This window comes from Erpetoichthys calabaricus, chromosome 15 (genome assembly GCF_900747795.2).
Source record: "Erpetoichthys calabaricus chromosome 15, fErpCal1.3, whole genome shotgun sequence".
Taxonomy (NCBI): domain Eukaryota; kingdom Metazoa; phylum Chordata; class Cladistia; order Polypteriformes; family Polypteridae; genus Erpetoichthys; species Erpetoichthys calabaricus.
This window is the reverse complement of record NC_041408.2, coordinates 70,105,137-70,123,387: the sequence shown is the minus strand read 5'-3', so window position 1 is coordinate 70,123,387 and position 18,251 is coordinate 70,105,137. Positions and strand designations below refer to the sequence as shown.

The window sequence follows — 18,251 nt, the reverse complement described above, 5'->3', positions numbered from 1 at the left end:
TGGCTCTATCATGCACAGGGCAGGAACCAACCCTGGTATGAAGGACCGCTTCCCTGTCTATGTCAGTAAAAATCCAGTTAAACTAAACCTCACATCTTTAGAGTGCGGATGTTAAGGGAAGAATGTAAAGAAGCCTGCAATTGTTACGACCAAGAGAATAGATTGGGAGGCGATGGCAAAAGGGTGGGGACATGCCGTAAATGTGATTGTGGAAACAAAAAAAGATGTAATTGAACAAAATGTATGTGTGTATAGAAAATAGGACAGAGTGATGAAACTTGTTTGTGTTTGGCGTGCGTGACAAAAAGCATGTATACTTTCTGGAAGTTTCTTTTGATGATGTGTGTGACAAGAAAATATACCTTTAGGGTAATGACTTTACAAAAACTGGAAAAGTACAATGAGTCAGGATGCTATTTTTTGCTTACATGGTCAACGATCAGGAGATTAGAAAGGTATAAAAGAACAAGGACATCTGCGCTCGAGGCAGATGAAGTGCGGTGTCCTAGGACTGTGTTTCTCTGACATTTTACCCTTGCTTGGTATGTATTAATAAAAGGTTTTGACTAATTTTAATTTTCTTCTCTGTCTTCAGTCACAAAAATCGTCCACAGTTTTGGCGCCCAAACGTGGGGCAAGAGACGGCCGGTCGACTCCTCCAGCGAGACCATTTCAGTGATCCGTCTTACCAGCGGACTGCCGTTAACTTGAGATATCCGGCAGCAGAGCATGCAGCTCCGGCAAAAGTTAGGACTGCCCTGTCCTGAAACAGTTCTTGCGTGAGGAGCCCCTGGTCTCCTCTTTGCTACATCCACGGTGACTGAACGGATTTCCAGACAGAGCTTGCACATTTCCAGGCTGGGGTAAGCACCGGGGGATTTCCGAATATTTTTTATTTTCTAAATAACGGGAGGGCGAGTTTCCTGTTGACCGTCTAGTCATACTCATATCTCAACGGGTTGCTTAAGGTGATGGAGACTTGACCCAAGCAGTTTGACGCATACGAAAGGTCTGACGAAAGGATACTGGCCTCACCCATATCCTAGACTCGGCTGGACGTATTGATGTAGTATTCTGCTGAACCGAATCGGACACGAAGTCACCTGAGCTGGAACCCGGGGATGTGAGCGGACAGGCTAACGGGACGAGTAACGGGGTGGTATGGAAATATAAACCGAAAAGAGCACAGATTACAGGATTGCTGTTAGGACGAAATAAATAAATCTACATACAGAATAAGCAACAAAACCGTGTTCTCCTGGGAACTGGGACAGGACCGATAGTTAGGTGTCTCCCCTTGGGACTAAGAAGGGAACAGTTTAGGTTTAGTGAGTGGCACACTTAATGCCTTGCTGATTCATACGTACAAGGGATTAGACAAATCAGTATATAGTTGGAAAATTAAATACAGAACCCGGGAGAGCAAGGGGACATAATGGGAATTTATAACAGTAAGCCTGTTAATCGCCGCACAGGGGGATCAAAATCATTAGTGCTGGAAGGATTATTTTCGGAGGATCAACAGACGCCCCGTAAAAATGGGTCTCCTAGAAAATTTATAGAAAAGAAAACAGGTTTAGATTTATCCTATTATTTTTTTCCCCTCCTCAGAACCGACCTCAGACACCTCTATTATCCCCTCCTCTATTCCCCATTCCGACTGCCCCCCCCCTGCACTACAACTAGCAGAAGTTTCCCCTGATGATTCCCCAGGCACAGATCACTACCCACCCTGTACTAGACAAACCCCCGTCTCCAAATGCACTCGAAGTCAAACCTCCACTCACAAACCAGCTCCAACTTTTTTCTCCTCTAATCCTTCACTTACTTGCCCTTTAATAGAAGTTCCCAATCCCCATTATAACCCTGCCCATCCAGCTGGACCCCAAAATCCCACAACAGTTATGATAAATCGGAATTGGGACATCCAAGAACTAAAAGATGTCGTGAATGCACTTCCAGATCCAAAGGAAGTAGGAGGACTAAAATTTGTTGAACAACTTGATCAATTAGATAGCATGTATAAGCCTAATGCTGCTGAATGGACCCAGGTACTTCGTCGAAAGTTTGGGACCACATGGGCCACTGTTAGCAGGGGTGTCCGCAATGACATTCCATGGGTATGGAACCCAGCTTTAACTCGAGGACAGGGGATAGGTGGAGAAGGCGAATTTAACTCACAATGGGAGGCGTTGAGACAAAATATTGCAGAAACATATAAAAAAGGAACGGACTGGTCCCTTATTTCTGCTGCAAAACAAAAGAGAGACGAAACAGTTGATGAATGGGCACATAGGATTCAAGACCTTATGGCTAATCACTCGGGCTTGGGAAATGCTGATGACCGCACCCGAGCTGCAGTTCCACCTTTTGTTTCCGGCTTGCGCCTTGATATACAAAACAAAGTCCGCACTTCCTGTATTGAGTGGGAAAGTGCCACGTTTGATGAAGTCAAACGACATGCTGAACATGCCGAATCGGACTCTCATGCCAAATTATTGGTAGCACAGATGAACTATTATACCAGGAATGCTCCTGACCAAGGTCGAGGATATGGCTTTAGAGGAAGGGGACGAGGACGAGGAAGAGGACGAGGTGGTTTTAGAGCTCCTCCTGTTGACCACACTAAGAATCCTTTTATTCCCTCTCCCTTTAATCCCAATGTTAATTCCTACTCTTGTTACGCCTGTGGTGAAACTGGACATTTTCGTCGGGAGTGCCCTCACAGACAGCAACAGCCCCCACCTCCCCTTATTCCACCTGTTTCCTCTGACACCCCTGACTAACAATACTGGCCATAGGAAAACACTGGGACCTCCAGCCACTCTTTTCAACTACCTTTGCTCACCCATAATTCAGAGACTGATCCTTTACTGACATTGTTCGTTGATGGCACTAAGACTGTTTTCTTAATCGATACTGGTGCCACTCGCTTGCTGGCAAAGGTCCCTACCTCGAACAAAACTGTTACTGTGCTTACTGCTTCTGGACAACCTCATCTTCTTCAAGTATCAAAACCTCTTCAAGTCCAGTCACGTCCTGGCGGACATACCTTACTGCATCGTTTTCTTTTGAATCAGCTTTGTTTTTTCTGTTCAACCCCCAAGTTGTTGTGTCAAATTACCCCTTATCCCAAACCCTCTTTTGCAGCATGGACTTTAGATATTTCCCCACACACCATTCTCCTCAAAGCCCTACATTTTTTTTCCCCTTGTCTTTTTCCCAATTTACAGGCCCCTGACATTTTACACTGTACTGCCCAATACTTCCCTATAGAAGTAGACACCACCTGGCTAGAATCTTTCCTTACTTCTGGTACTTGCCCCGAAACCCTTCACATCTACTGTGTTTTTATTTCATCCACAAAGGCAGCTGCTTCTGTTCATCTTACATGCTCACAGCACATATATTATCTTGGCGGCATAGTGCCTCATTTTTCCTTAGCTAAATCACACACTGTTAATGGGAGAAAATAGGGCCATGGGTGGAAAAATGCCTTGAAAGAACAGACTGGTTACAAGTTACTCCAGGTATTTTTGATACTCCTGACCATTTAATAACTAAAGTAGTGTTTCAAAGGATAGCCCACTGTGAGCCTCTGGTGATCCACCCGAAGTCCTCCTTCCGCCCGCACCGTGCCCAATATCCTTTGTCTCCCGAAGCAGAGGCTGGCATCTCCGCCGTACATCCCGATCTCGTCAAACGCGGTACCGCCGATGGACATGGACCGTCATGCCTCAGGGATACAGAGAAGCCCTTTTGTGTTTATGGTTAAGCTCTTGCCCAAAAAAAAAAAATTTAGAAGGCTTTTGGCCGGACGGGATACAGTATGTAGATAGAAGGCTTTTGGCCGGACGGGATACAGTAGCGCTACAGAAGAAAAAAAAAAAATTGTACAATGAATACCCAGAAATTGTTGCTGTTTTTGGGGGACAATGGCCATAAAGTTTCTAAAAGTTAAGCTGCAGCTAATCAAAACAACTGTAAAATCGCATTACAGCCACTGCAGACAGTGGGTTCTAAATTTTACTGAAAGAGCACAGCCGTTGCAACAACTGGCTGAGAAGGCTCTGTAACCTCAAAACTACTCTTTTATCTGCGCCCGCGCTAGGTTTGCCTGATCATTCTCGTCCATTCACTTTGTTCGTGGACGAAAAGCAGGGATTTATGAATTCAGTACTGACGCAACAACATGGAGATAAACAAAGACCGGTGACTTATTTTTTCTAAAACAAAACTGGATCCAGTGGCCGCAGCATTTCCTCCGTGTCTTCGTGCTGTGGCTGCAACAACAGAAGCTGTATTAGCAAGCACGGATGTAGTTCTCATGAAATTTCTTCTGTCCTTTTCTTTTTTCTTGTGAGTTAATATTCTCTGTGACTGTAGCCTTTTTTTCTGGGAATGCGGTTTTGCTGTGGTATCGTACCGTGTGGTTTCTCGATAGTTGGATTTGTCCTTGTTGTCGTAATTGGATCGCCACGGAAGTTTTTCTTCCTTGATTGTCGCTGACTCAGTTCGCCAACGAAGTCTCCTTGATCTGGAAACCGGCGCCGTTTAGCTGAGCAGGATTGTGTTAACACCAGCTAACATCATGAGAGGCTGTTTTATGTTTGTTTGTCCTGAAGAGTTGAACTTGCTTTTCTTCAGAGTCCATTCGTTTCTGTTTCCTTTGCTGCATTGTTTCCAAATATAGTGTAAATATAGAATAATACTGGGGTGAAGTGTGTTGAAAATGCTTTGGGTGATTTTGTATGTTATAGAGTGTATTAAAAGGGATCCCTATGAGTATCAGAATGTACTCTGTACTTTGTCAAATGCTACAATTGAAAAATGGAGCGCCCTCAACCAGTTACGCAGTGGTCCAAGGGGACCGCCTGCTGGAAGCAAATCAAATTTCATAAAGCTAAGTGCACAAAACAGCTGAACTCGTAGCACTCACTTAAGCATGTCAGCTGTCCGAAGGGAAGATCGTAACAATTTATACAGATTCCAGGTATGCTTTTGGAGTCTGCCATGATCATGGAACACTATGGAAACTAAGGGAATTTAAGACCAGTCCTGGAGAGCTCTAACTAAAAAACTGAAAAAGATAATTATCGATTTGTGTAATTGGTTTAGCGCAAATGAATTGTCTCCACTTTTGTTTAAGGCTTGTAAATATACAAAAGTATTTTTCCTTTTGAACCCTGATCAAGTTTGAAGGGAAAATGCTCTTTTAATAATATTACATGAGAAGGGAGACAAGTTTTTTGGCGATAAGCGGAATGTGTCTAATTGTGATATGAATGTGTGTGTCTAATTGTGATATGAATGGAAGTTGTGTATTTTAGGTACTATAAAGGAAGAGCATGGTGACGCAGTGGTCAGCACACTTGATACGAATAAAGGTTCAAGCACGTATGTTTTCCTTGTTAATAATAAGCATGAAGGAAAAGACGCGTTTAAATATATTGCATAGATAACCTTTAAGCACAAATTAAGACCAGTACTGGCAAACCCATCCAACATCAGAAATTGATCGAATCCCTTTAGAAGTTATAACCAAACCATCGGAGCTAGCGATTGTTGGGTGTCAAGCTCACACGGGAAAACAGGATCCTGCTAGCAAAGGGAATGATTTAGCTGACCACTTTGCTAAAGAGGCTGCATATAATAACACACCAATTTCTTTATTCCAACAGAGAAATGACCAGGACCCTGATAATTAAATTATTTCTTTACAGAATGCAGCCACGGATATCGAAAGGAGAAAATGGTCCAAAGAAGGGTCCCTCTCTGATGGAGTCTGGACTCATAAACACACTAACAAACCTTTTCTCCCAATGATTTTCTCTCTAGTCTTGCAGGTTTGCGAACCTCGTTGAAGGAAATCCACCAGCAGGTTGATCAAGCCTGGAGGACCAGCCCCCTTTCCAAGGATTTACCAATTCGTTTGGGCACCTGGATCCTGGTTCGAGATACTCGGAGGAAACACTGGCATCAGCCTAGGTGGAGAGGACCATTCCAAATTCTTCTATCCACACCACACGCCGTGAAAGTTGAGGGACTGCCTGCCTGGATTCACGCCTCACATTGCAAGAGATGGCACCCTTGATTGCTGTGCTACTATGTTTTTCTTTTCCCTTGTCTACTGCCCTGGTCACCTTGACTTTCCCGTTGGGAATCACCACATCAGTGCAGTTTGATTTCTGCTCTATTATCAACTGTGGGACTGGTCGACAAGCCCAGTGGACCGGATCTGACAAATACGTGTGTATGAGGGGAAGTGACTGCGACAACTGGCAATGGGTTTTTGCTAACACTGGAACTGAGGACTGGGGTTATCAACCTTTTGAGGCCCAAAAATACGGTTTGAAAAATCGGTTTTCTATCATAAAAGGACATGCCTCTCATTGTATGTGCTGACAACCATTGTAACTCAGGTATTTATGTATTAGGGGTATATGTATCTGGAACAGACCCTTTAGGGAGATTTCTAATTAAGATTGACAATCCTGTTACTAACACCCCTCATTCTCTGGCACACACACCCATCTCCCCAACTTTTGGTTCAGATTTTTCTCCTGTTAGGATTATGAATATTTCTACCCTTTCATCCACTTTTTCATTTGTCACCTTTCCCCCTAATTGGTCTGGTACCTGTGCTCCAATCCAATTAGTTATGCCTTTTAGACTTCTATGCCTTTTAGACTTCTATCCTTACCTCCCTCTCACTCCCCATATTATTCCACACCTCCTTTTTTATTTCCGACATACCCGCTCCCTTTTCCATACGCCTACTGATATCTCCTTACATGGCCCTGGAGTATACATAGATGCTATTGGAGTCCCTAGGGGTGTCCCAGACAGATTTAAAGCTAGGAATCAAGTCGCAGCCGGTTTTGAATCTATCATACCCCAAATTACTATTAATAAGAATGTAGACTGGATTAATTATAACCAACAACGTTTCCTTAACTTCACCAAAGACGCTATTGAAGGTATACATGAACAGCTTGATCGTACTTCTCTGATGACTTGGCAAAATCGTCTAGCCTTGGACATGTTACTTGCCGAAAAGGGAGGTGTTTGTGCTATGTTTGGTGATGCTTGTTGTACATATATTCCAAATAATACCGCGCCAGATGGATCAATAACTCGTGCATTGGCAGGCCTCACTGCTCTCTCTAAAGAACTTTCCACTAATTCTGGCATTACAAATCCCTGGGATCAGTGGTTTGCATCCTCCTTTGGGTCCTGGGGACAATGGATAAGATCTGTTTTCATTTCTTTGGTTGTGACATTTTGTCTCCTCCTCCTGGTTGGTTGTTGTATTATCCCTTTGTTTCGCTATATAATATCTAAGTACTTTACCGCCTCTATGGAAAGGGCATATGTGCTACATGATGAGCGCATGTCTCGTATAGCTTCTTCCATTTTCTCTCCCCTTTCCCTTTCATCAACCATTTCAAAATAGAATTTATAGGCCCACATCATTTTTGTTCAAAAAGGGAGGAGTGTGGAAACAAAAAAAGATGTAATTGAACAAAATGTATGTGTGTATAGAAAATAGGACAGAGTGATGAAACTTGTTTGTGTTTGGCGTGCGTGACAAAAAGCATGTATACTTTCTGGAAGTTTCTTTTGATGATGTGTGTGACAAGAAAATATACCTTTAGGGTAATGACTTTACAAAAACTGGAAAAGTACAATGAGTCAGGATGCTATTTTTTGCTTACATGGTCAACGATCAGGAGATTAGAAAGGTATAAAAGAACAAGGACATCTGCGCTCGAGGCAGATGAAGTGCGGTGTCCTAGGACTGTGTTTCTCTGACATTTTACCCTTGCTTGGTATGTATTAATAAAAGGTTTTGACTAATTTTAATTTTCTTCTCTGTCTTCAGTCACAAAAATCGTCCACATGATCAAAGCAATTAAGTATTTAGAGGCAAAAAGAAGGATTAAAGTCTTACGGTAGATACATGACCATGCTATTATTCTAGAAAGCCAAGTCTCCATTGAACCTTGGCCACGTGGTGGTAACAGAGAAACTTGTCTTAACAACTGCTAGACAAAATGGTGCCACCCTTTAAAGAAATGTGGTAGAACAAAACATAACATTTACAAAGTCTGAATTAGCATAAGCTGCCCTAATTCACAGTGTTCATAAGAAATGGAACGATTTACTTCATGAGGTAGAAGTACATAATAAACAAGAATAGCTGTGTCAGATATTTGAAATATTAAAATGTGTGCTTCAGTTCAAATGTTTAAATGTTCTCAATTGTAATAGAAATTTGTCATTTTTCACCCTCTGACAGTTAGATCTCCAGCAAAGGTTAAAAAATTAACAGTCTAAAAAGATACCCCACACACTTATGTTTAAAATTTTCCATTTTTAACCTTCCATGGTACTTAAAGGCATAGGACCACCTGTACAAAATGAAATATCAAAAGTATTATTATATCTGTAATCAGCAACTTTTGAAATAGCATAAAATGACACTTAACATGCATATGTTACTTATCCCATTTTTTTAAAGTTTTGTGAATAGAAGTAATTTTGACCCCTTGTATCCAATTAGGAGATGAACCCCTGGGGTAGGTTGATGTGGCTTGCACAAGTTCAAGTCCTTCTGATACAATAATACTAAAGACACCTATTGGTTTACTCTTTATTATTAGGATGTACTTCTCTGCACAAAATACAGACCAAAAACAACCTAAAATGAGGGTTATTAGGGTCTAGGGGGCCAAAAATATGAGGGAATCCCAAAAGACCCGACATCTTGCATAACTAGACATCGATGGTATATCATATGTGGGGTTTTTTTTGTGCTGGTGAGTCAGGAAGCACCAGACAGGTCAGGTCAGGTCAGGTTGGGGAGCATGCACTGGTACAGCACATTGCCACACCCACCACAAGACGAAACAGCTCGTCAACAGGTAGACACCCCCAGTCTCACCTTCTGGAAATGACCATCTATCAGCCAGGAGTTATCTGGACATCCTGTCCTGTTGGCCTGGTCCAGCCACTTCCTCAACAGTGAGGATCCTGCGAGCCAGATCACCTTTGGCGAATCGCACCACATGGCTATAGTGCCGTAACTGATGCTCCCTCTAATGCAGGCAATGTGCCTCATTCAGGATTCTCCGAAGAGACACAGTACCATAAAAATTTTTTAAAAAAAACCAACAAAGTGATTGCAAAGAGTTCATCAATAATTCTTATGAACACAATATGTGAACATATTAACTGCAATGTCCCAAGCCCCTATTTCACATTATCTTACAAACATGTACACACTGGTTAGTTTATCTGAACTTAAACATATACACTCTCTAACACTAACATTTTTTTAGTATTTGCTTACAGCAGTTCTACTTAAATTACCTACATCTCCCAGCAGCCTTGGTAGTATTACACCATCGGGTAGATTCTGGTGCATGGGTGGCTGGGACGAAATATAATTAGGCACTCTCTTCAAAATGGAGCCAAAAAGATGCCAAGGACATTGCGATCATCTGTGTTTATTTGTTTCTTCACTTCTCACCCCAACTCTGGTATAATGCCACTGTTGGATTACAGTTTCATTTTGCTTGTCCTGCGTCTGCTTGTTCATACAATTTCGTCTGGGTGGGTAAACGTCTTCTACAGAGTCTCACGTAACATGGTGGGAAAAGGCTTTCATAACAATCAAGAAACTGTTCACTTGCCATTTCAATTCATTCTCAGCATAATTTGCACCTGCTGTACTGAACTGTATTTTGGACATAAGTGTTGATGGTTTATTATTTAGTGTCTCGTTTGGTTTCATTTGTGCAGTGTTTGTAAACTATTATTGCTATCCAGGAATTGGGGAGAGCTTTTATGCATGTGTTGATTGTTTAATAGTGTTTTTTGCTTTTTTATTTGTTTAATTAATATATACTTTCATCGATTCATTTGTGCATTTATATGTGTCTCTGTGTGTGAGTGTGCAAGCCGTGTCAAGGCAGGGTGATTTCCTAAACAAATCATTGTTTAAAAACACTGAGAATCTGAGCATCATCTAGACTGCTACATGCTTTTACATTTGCATATCTTCCAGTACTCTTCAATTTATTTGCCTGGATCCCAATATTCTTTGTTTTTATTATGATCCTATGAGTCTTTGTCATGTGTTATCTAGAGTCCAAAAAGGGCACACTGTCTGCTAAACTCATGTTTAAGTACACACTATCGAAATAATGTTAGCATTCCCGGTTCATTCACTTTAATAGCTGTATCCTATGTAAATTATCCTAATATTCACACAAGTTAAAGAGTCTTATTTAATAAACCTTAAAATGCACAATTTTTTCACACCAATACCGTAACCTTTCCCTGGAGGACTGTTGTAACATCATTGGAGTCACTCTTGAAAAGTCCTTACATTTATCCTGTGATTATCTGAGACTTCAATAAACTCTGCATGTGTCTGTCAGTAATCACTGGAAAACAAAAATGATGCGTGTACTGTAAATCTTTTATAAAATATTACCTCCATTTCATTAGGTACCTGAATGGTGACACTTAAATAATTTTGTATTTCTAGTCATGCAGCTCTGTTTCAAGGCTTCAATTAAACTTTTTGCATAGATCAATAAAGAGCTTACAGTATGTTACAGTAACAAATACATGTTTCTGAGAAAATCAATAGCATGATTAATTTTTCAAGGACTTTCAATATAAAGCAACTTTGATTTATTTACTGTAGCTGAGCTGCGATTCTTTTGCCTATAGGAGACTACACAGCCCATTGAATCACTTGTTTTAAAATACGTTACATCAAAGTCATAGAGAGGTTCACCTTTGTGAATTGGATAAAGAGAAAAGAAATAGTGCTTTACAATATGTTGAGGTGCAAAAAAGAAACCATCTCAAATTCTGTATCAGATTATTTTGGAGGGTCATTGCAATAATATTGAGAGCAAGTGCTAAAAAAACGAGCAAAATTAAACCCTGGGCACCTTGTAATTTGTAATCAGCTGGAAACCGCAAGTGAATAAGAAACAATTACACGTTTTGAGGTGCAAAAACAAAAGCTGCCCTTTATTGCATCAAGTGCCAGTGTCATGCACTTACATCAAAAACAGTCAAATGGCCATGGCATACAACAAGGATAAATGCAGAAAGGAGACCTAAGGGCTGTTTACACTTCTGTAACTTCCAGGAGCTATGCAGTGAAAATTAGAAAGAAAACTTTTTCTTCTTCCAAAGGATGTTAAATAAAATCCAGGAAGTTTTTCTACAAGAAAAAGAAACAGAAACAAAAATTCGATAAGGACAAAGCTCACCACCTTCCTTCGTAATGATCACCTCGGCTCCAATAAATATCTTCATACCACTAACAGTTGCCAATAATGGAATGAAACTCCCTTGCACCAACCCCTTTAACTATTTACAAAACTAATTCTTAGCTATAAACAGTTAATCTCTGTACACTATATGGAAAATCGCCATCTCAGTGACACGGACCATCACAATGACGTACAGTAAGGAGTTAGATATCACTTTAGCCTGGAATTTCAGAAAACACTGAATAACATTCTCAGACTCCCTTAATTTAGTTTAGGGTCATGGGGGCTGAAGGTTATCCAAGTGGCACTGGGTACAAAGGCAGGAAACAGTGGCAACAGAGCCTTCAGAAAATATTGGCACTTAAATTAAAAAGAATGGCTTAATATGCAACCATTAAGTTAATTAGTTACAACAGAGTTCATGAAAGAGGATTAGAGGTTTTCCTCTGCATCACAGCATGTAATGCCCCTTATACACCTCCGTCATCTTTGAGTGTGTCCCCTTTTGCTTCAGGTAGGTTAATCTGTGTTCCAGTGGGTTACGTTTTCTTTACTTAATATGTTTTTTGCTTCATTTTATGACATTTCCTATAGAAATTAGCTAAACTCCATATAAAGTGTAAGATTGGGTACAATGGTGTATTTATTAACTAAGGAGGTCCACTTTCTGATCCCTAGTGTCACAGTTATTAGAGTCCCTGCTGCTGCTGCTGCTTAATTTCTAGTCTAGTCACTACTTAGAGCCTGCACGCTCTTCCCCTGCCCCCTTGGGATTTCTTCAGTAAGTATAGTTTCCTTCCACATCCCAAACTCCAGGGACTGCAGGCATTTGTATAAGCTGAGCTGGTTGTGTACCTAAAGCTACTGCAGCAAACTTCTTGTGATCGTGAAGTACATGGACAAAAAAAATTTATGGATGGACGAAACGTATAAAGGGGGCACAGTCATTGAAGCCTCAACCTCTCACCTTCAGAGACCTAGATTTAGGTCTATGCGGAGTTTCTATACTGTCATACCCATCAAGACAACTTACACAAACATTTAGATGGAGAGCTTTTCATAAATTGAGCAGCAGGGCTGTTTTGGGGCTAAGCCAAAGGAGTGTCAAATGTTGCTGTTGGTAGTAGTGTGTCAAAGTCAATAGAATTTGCTAAATTATAGATGCTAATAATATCTTGACCAGAATTCTTCTGGCACAGTTTGCTCAAGAATTAAGTCTGCCACTAGGTCTCTTTTTTATTTCTTAACAAAGTCTGTGGACACAATTTTAACTATGCACCTATCTTATATAACACGGCTGCCATGAAGTCACGGGTTCTGAGGCACAAACATTGCTTGATAAGCAACCACATAGCATCAGAGCAACAATATACACAAAATGGCGACAAAGTAAGAAGTGTGGAACATTTAGTTTAGTTTAGTTAATTTCAGGCATGCATGCATTAGCTACGAGAAGGGGATTCCTAGATAAAATTCCCAGATAAAGTCCTGAGGTAAAATTACATGAAAAAGAAAGGATTGGCTTGTCAGGCAGAAGCCATTGTGGGTTCGCTCGTGCTCGTGCTCACTCTCACGCATGAGATGCTTTTTATTATGTTCCTTGAAGGTGATGAGCATACATAGCACGTGTGCAGAAAACACTTGCGTCAGCCACTATAGGTAAAAGACAGCGGCGTAACACAGTATTGCCCAAAGGTTTCAATCCCAGGTATAAAAGGCATTTCCTGCCTATAGGGTTTGTCTCTTTTGACAATGTCGTGGAGGGGATCATTGAGAGTGTTAGGACTTAATAGCAAATATTGCTTTACATTTGTCTTTTTTGGTTACTGGATTCTTTTTTGCTTGTGCTTTTTGGATTCTGCTCATTGGATAACATATTGGTGCTTGTTCACCTCGGATTGCCTTTTAAGTTAATCGTTTTTGCTCTTTTTGAATTTATTTCAACAATTTCTCTACTCTACAAACCAGAGCTTTACAGTTTATTTTTTTAATTCTTGAAATATTTTTGATGTACTTTGGGACTTTGATTATACTTTGAACTTTGAAAACCCCATTTCCATATTTTGGCCTAAGCCTGTCGGTAGTAGTTGGATACTGACTACCTAAGGATGAGGCTACATTACATGTGTGGATTGTTTTTGAGGCTTCACATTGCCTTTTTGCCATGTCTGGAACTCCTAATTACAACAGATAATTAGTGTTACCTCTGAGATTTAGGGGAAACCTGAAGCAAAACCCATGCCACAAAAGAGAACATGCAGCTTCCTCATAGGCAATGATTGGGTCAAACTTCCAGTATATCATGGATCTGTGAGGCAGTAGCACTAATAAACGTCCAACTGTCCTCCCTGTGATGGAAATCATTTATGAGAGGTGTGTGTTTTAAGTTACAGGGATTGTGATTCTGAAAATTGGTACCAATACTTTTGAGATGGTCTTAAAGTAAAGCTTTTGAGTGTCATAAAGTCAACAGGCCCATGTTTATTTTGGACTTATTGAAAAAGAACACATTAAATGAATACAGGTATGATAAGCCCAGAGTTCTCAAATGCTATTACTTCTGATAGCAGCACATTGTACCCAATAATTTTAGAAAGCTGCAGTTTTTCATTGCTTGCTATAAATTGCCCTAGTATTTTAAAGTCATCATCTATTTTAAATGTAGTTGTTTAGTGCTGCTTCTAAAGAGTCACGCCAAATACTAGACTTATTTTTCCAGTTGGTTTTAGTAGTCAAATACTGTACTGCAGAGTAAGCAAAAAGTAAGGGCTGCTGTTATTATTGGAGAGTCACTTTACTTAGGTAATGAGATGCTTTTCAAAATGCCTGCCTGATCTCCAGTGCTGAACTCAGTTTGCATCTCAAATACGGTATATCATTCCCATCCAGTCATGTATAGAATACAATATAGGGAGTGTCCACAAACATGGAATTGCTGAGGCAAAGCTGAGATGCAAGATTTAGTGACAGAATGTGCTCACTATGCTTCTGAGATAATGAACAATTAGACAGACAGACAGACAGACAGACAGACAGACAGACAGATAGATAGATAGATAGATAGATAGATAGATAGATAGATAGATAGATAGATAGATAGATAGATACTTTTTTAATCCCAAGGGGAAATTCACATACTCCAGCAGCAGTATACTGATACAAAAAAAAAATTAAATTAAAGAGTAATAAAAATGTAGGTAAAAACAGACAATAACTTTGAATAATGTTAACGTTTACCAACCCCGGGTGGAATTGAAGAGTCGCATAGTTTGGGGGAGGAACGATCTCCTCAGTCTGTCAGTGGAGCAGGACAGTGACAGCAGTCTGTCGCTGAAGCTGCTCCTCTGTCTGGAGATGACACTGTTTAGTGGATGCAGTGGATTCTCCATAATTGATAGGAGCCTGCTCAACGCCCGTCGCTCTGCCACGGATGTCAAACTGTCCAGCTCCGTGCCTACAATAGAGCCTGCCTTCCTCACCAATGTATTAGCATTCCAGCGTGGCCTAGCATGTTCATAAAAGTAAAGGGTAGACCTTGTTGCACTGCAACTGTGATTAGCATGGCTTGATTAGGGGGCCTCAGTGGCTCGGAAAAAGGGTTGATGTCTGTTTCATATTTTACAGGATCATAATGAGAATAACAAAGAAACAACTAAGGCAATGTCAGCATGGACTTCAGAGGAAAGATCACCATCAGCACTGTCCACTTCGGTCAGTCGAGCTTCATCCTTTTTGTCTGCATTGTTTGGAAGTGCAACTGTCCACTGAGAAGCATCTATAAGTAAACTGTGGCAAATTTTAAAATTAGAACAAGAGGAAATAGTTCCATTAAGAACAAGCTTTGAGAATTGAACATGGCAGAATGTCATGGGTGGCATTTGTCCATTTGCAGCCTTGTGCTGAAATCATGGTGGTATTATGCTGTATGCTCAGAGAATAGACTTGGTTGACAGAAAGTTAAACAGAGCAATGTACAAAGATATCCTTAATGAAACCTGCTCCAGAGTACTCTGGACCTCACACTAGGTCTGAAGGTTCACCTTCCATCATGACAATGCCCCTAAGCGCAAAGTAACTACAACACAAGAAATGATTTAGGGACAACTCTATGAATGTTCCTGACAGACCCAGGCAAAGCCTGGACTTGAATCCAAATGAACATCTGTGAAGACACCTGAAAATATCTGTCCCTTTTCCAACCTGATGGAGCTTTAGAGGAACTGCAGAGAATGCCCCCGACACCTGAACTAGATAAGCAGTTTATGTAAAGAATGGATATATAATGTATGTCATTCAAATATTCCACATCTTAATTGCATTGACTGTAGTCCTGATGAAGTATTTAATAAGCGAGGCTGTAACAGTTAGATTTTTAGGTGGTCTGGTTGTATACCACAAATTACCTACTAGCTTCTTCTTCTCTGCTTCTTTCATTGTTTTCCTGTTCCTGTCTTCACCCTGGGAGGAATAATAATACTCTGATCATGAACCCACAACCATAAATTGTTATGTTATTTGCCTTATTATTATGGGCTGTGATCATAATATTCCCTCTGCTGGTAAATTAAATTGGTAATAAGCATTTGTAGCCACGAGAAGTCATTTCCATTCAACTAAAAGATACATTTCTAGGCAACCCAGCAGCTCATTTGGTAAAAAGGCTGCCATGTACTGAAGAACACAGAGAGTCACACAGTGATGGCAGGATTCATATCCTAAATGAGTTTTTTAAAATCTTTTATCTGACGACCCTAGGGGCAATATTGCCTGAGGCTATGAAGGTAACCATTTAATAAATTTAAATAAGTAGGTAATTTATTTATAAAGAAAATGTAGCATGAAAATAAAGTAATATGCAGACGGCAATAACTGTGACAACTTAATGCTGTTATGGGAATAAATATATTAATTCACAATAAAAAATGTGGATAATTCTGCTGCAAAGCAAAACACAGTTATAAAACATTATATTCAAATAATGACCTTTTAATAATTAATATACTAAAGTTGTGTAATGTTGTTGTAAAAGGAGAAGCTGTTTGGTGCATAAATCTATATTTGTTAAACAAAGTGTTCCGTACGGGCTCTTTTAGGAAAATACAAATTAATTTTCCAACAGACATGTATCACTTGGGATTGCAGAAAGACCACTATACAGCTTCCTATGACCACAGGAACAACAGTGAAGTGCCACATCAGTTATTAAGATTTCAGCTCATTGAAGAGGAGCAAGAAACACACACTCACATATACGGTAAATATACACATAAAATGTGTCAGAGCTCTGAGAAGAAACCACAGTGTATGGTACAAGTTCATGTGAACACAAGGAAAAGGCATGGCAGTCAAAATTGTAGCCAGGGACCCAAACGTCATAAAATACAAATATTAGTAAACTGGTATCTGCACTGAATTACTACTATATTTTGAAACTTTTTGAAGTTTATGTTGCTGTTGCAAACAGTTTCCCTATGTTCAATTTCAACAGTTTGTTTATTTTAATGGCAATTCTCATTTGGGCTCTTTTGAGAATATAAACTGGCATCCTGACCAGGGCTGGTTACAGTCATGTGCTTATAATGCCGGGATAGACTCTGGTTCTCCTGATCCTAATTCAGATTAAGGGGGTTTGAGAACAGTATGTCATGCTACGTTCCAACTGCAATGATCTTAGGTTTAGAGCGTCATTATTGTCACGTGTACAGGGTACAGTGAAATCCGTCCTCGCATGTGCTAATATAGTGTATCCAAACTGGCTTAAAGCCACCATGGCACAGTGTATTTTTACATTATGGGGGCAAATAAAGTTTTATATAGTGTGATGCCTGGCGGGCGTCCATGCCCGGCCGGGACGCCCAGGAGGAGTGGAGGAGGGCTTGTGCCTCCTCCAGGACACGAGGGGGCGTCCTCCCTGGTGGCTTTGGGGACCACGGGTACAGAGCTTGGAAGCTCAACCCTGTAGGGGCCCATGGTCACCGCCAGGGGGCGCCCCAATGCCTTGGGAGTTTTGGCCCTCAGTACTTCCGCCACACCGGGAAGTACTGGGGGGAAGAGACTTGAAGACACCCGGTGGACTTCCGGCTTCACCATGGGAGCTTCCGCCACACAGGGGTGTGGCTATGAGCCCTCAGGATCCACCTGGAGTCCTTCCGGGGGGTAATAAAAGGGGCCGCCTCCCTCCAGTCAGGAGCTTAGCTGGGAGGTAGGAGGGCGAAGTGTCTGGGCGAGGAGGATTGGTATTTGTATTTAGAGAATTATTGTAGTTTATGAGTGTGGAGCGGAGGGTGCTTTGTGCACGTTATAATTATAATAAAGAGTCTTGGACTTTTACCTGGTGTCTAGAGTGGTACCTGAGGGTTCAAGAGGTGGAGCAATACCTCTACTGCGACAATAGATATCTAAAATAACACTACAAAAAAATAAGAGTTAAGTTTAAACCATAAGAGTTTCATACGTATTAAATGCCCATTTATATACTACCATTAAAATATTTCCATTTAAAAGTTTCTCAGAACTGCAGTATGCACCACTTTGCTGTATTGTGAGCTTCGGAGCATTAAAATGCCTTATGCACACTACATAAAAGTAACTATTACTGGAGTTCTACACTGAATCTTTAACTGTCTATTGTTTTGCGACTGTATTTATGGTATGTCTTATACTGTTATAATATACCTGGACTGACCTTATGCTTTATGAGCCCTGGATGATTTTTGCTGGGAACTGGGTCTTCACTAGTGCATTAAATCTGGCTGAGGTGCCTAGAGTCAGGGTCTTTGTGTAATACTCTTAGATAAACTTTAAAGTAAAAACCTTAGTTTGTGCCTCCACACAAACTTTAAGGGGTGGCTACAACATTATCCAGAAGGGGAATTACTGTAAATCCAGTTTCCAGGCAGTACTGCTAAATATTGCACCTCCATGCTCCTCCTCTTCTGTGCATGTATT

General features: G+C 40.7%; 1 protein-coding gene across 3 annotated transcripts; it reads left to right on the top strand.

Annotated features, from left to right (window-relative positions):
• Positions 1–494: 494 nt before the first annotated feature.
• On the top strand, positions 495–7,754 carry LOC127525943 (syncytin-2-like). Of its 3 annotated transcripts, none has more exons than XM_051919317.1 (2): positions 495–542; positions 5,839–7,754. In XM_051919317.1, the coding sequence occupies exon 2, from the start codon at positions 6,383–6,385 to the stop codon at positions 7,454–7,456; it is 1,074 nt and encodes a 357-aa protein (XP_051775277.1). In that variant the 5' UTR covers positions 495–542; positions 5,839–6,382; the 3' UTR covers positions 7,457–7,754. The 3 variants fall into 3 exon arrangements, with proteins under 3 accessions (XP_051775277.1, XP_051775279.1, XP_051775278.1); XM_051919319.1 differs by lacking the exon at positions 495–542 and adding an exon at positions 550–863; XM_051919318.1 differs by lacking the exon at positions 495–542 and adding an exon at positions 3,829–4,993.
• Positions 7,755–18,251: the final 10,497 nt, after the last annotated feature.

Coding starts and splice junctions, on each gene's coding strand:
- LOC127525943 (XM_051919317.1), top strand. CDS start 6,383: ATGCCTCTCATTGTATGTGCTGACAACCATTGTAACTCAGGTATTTAT.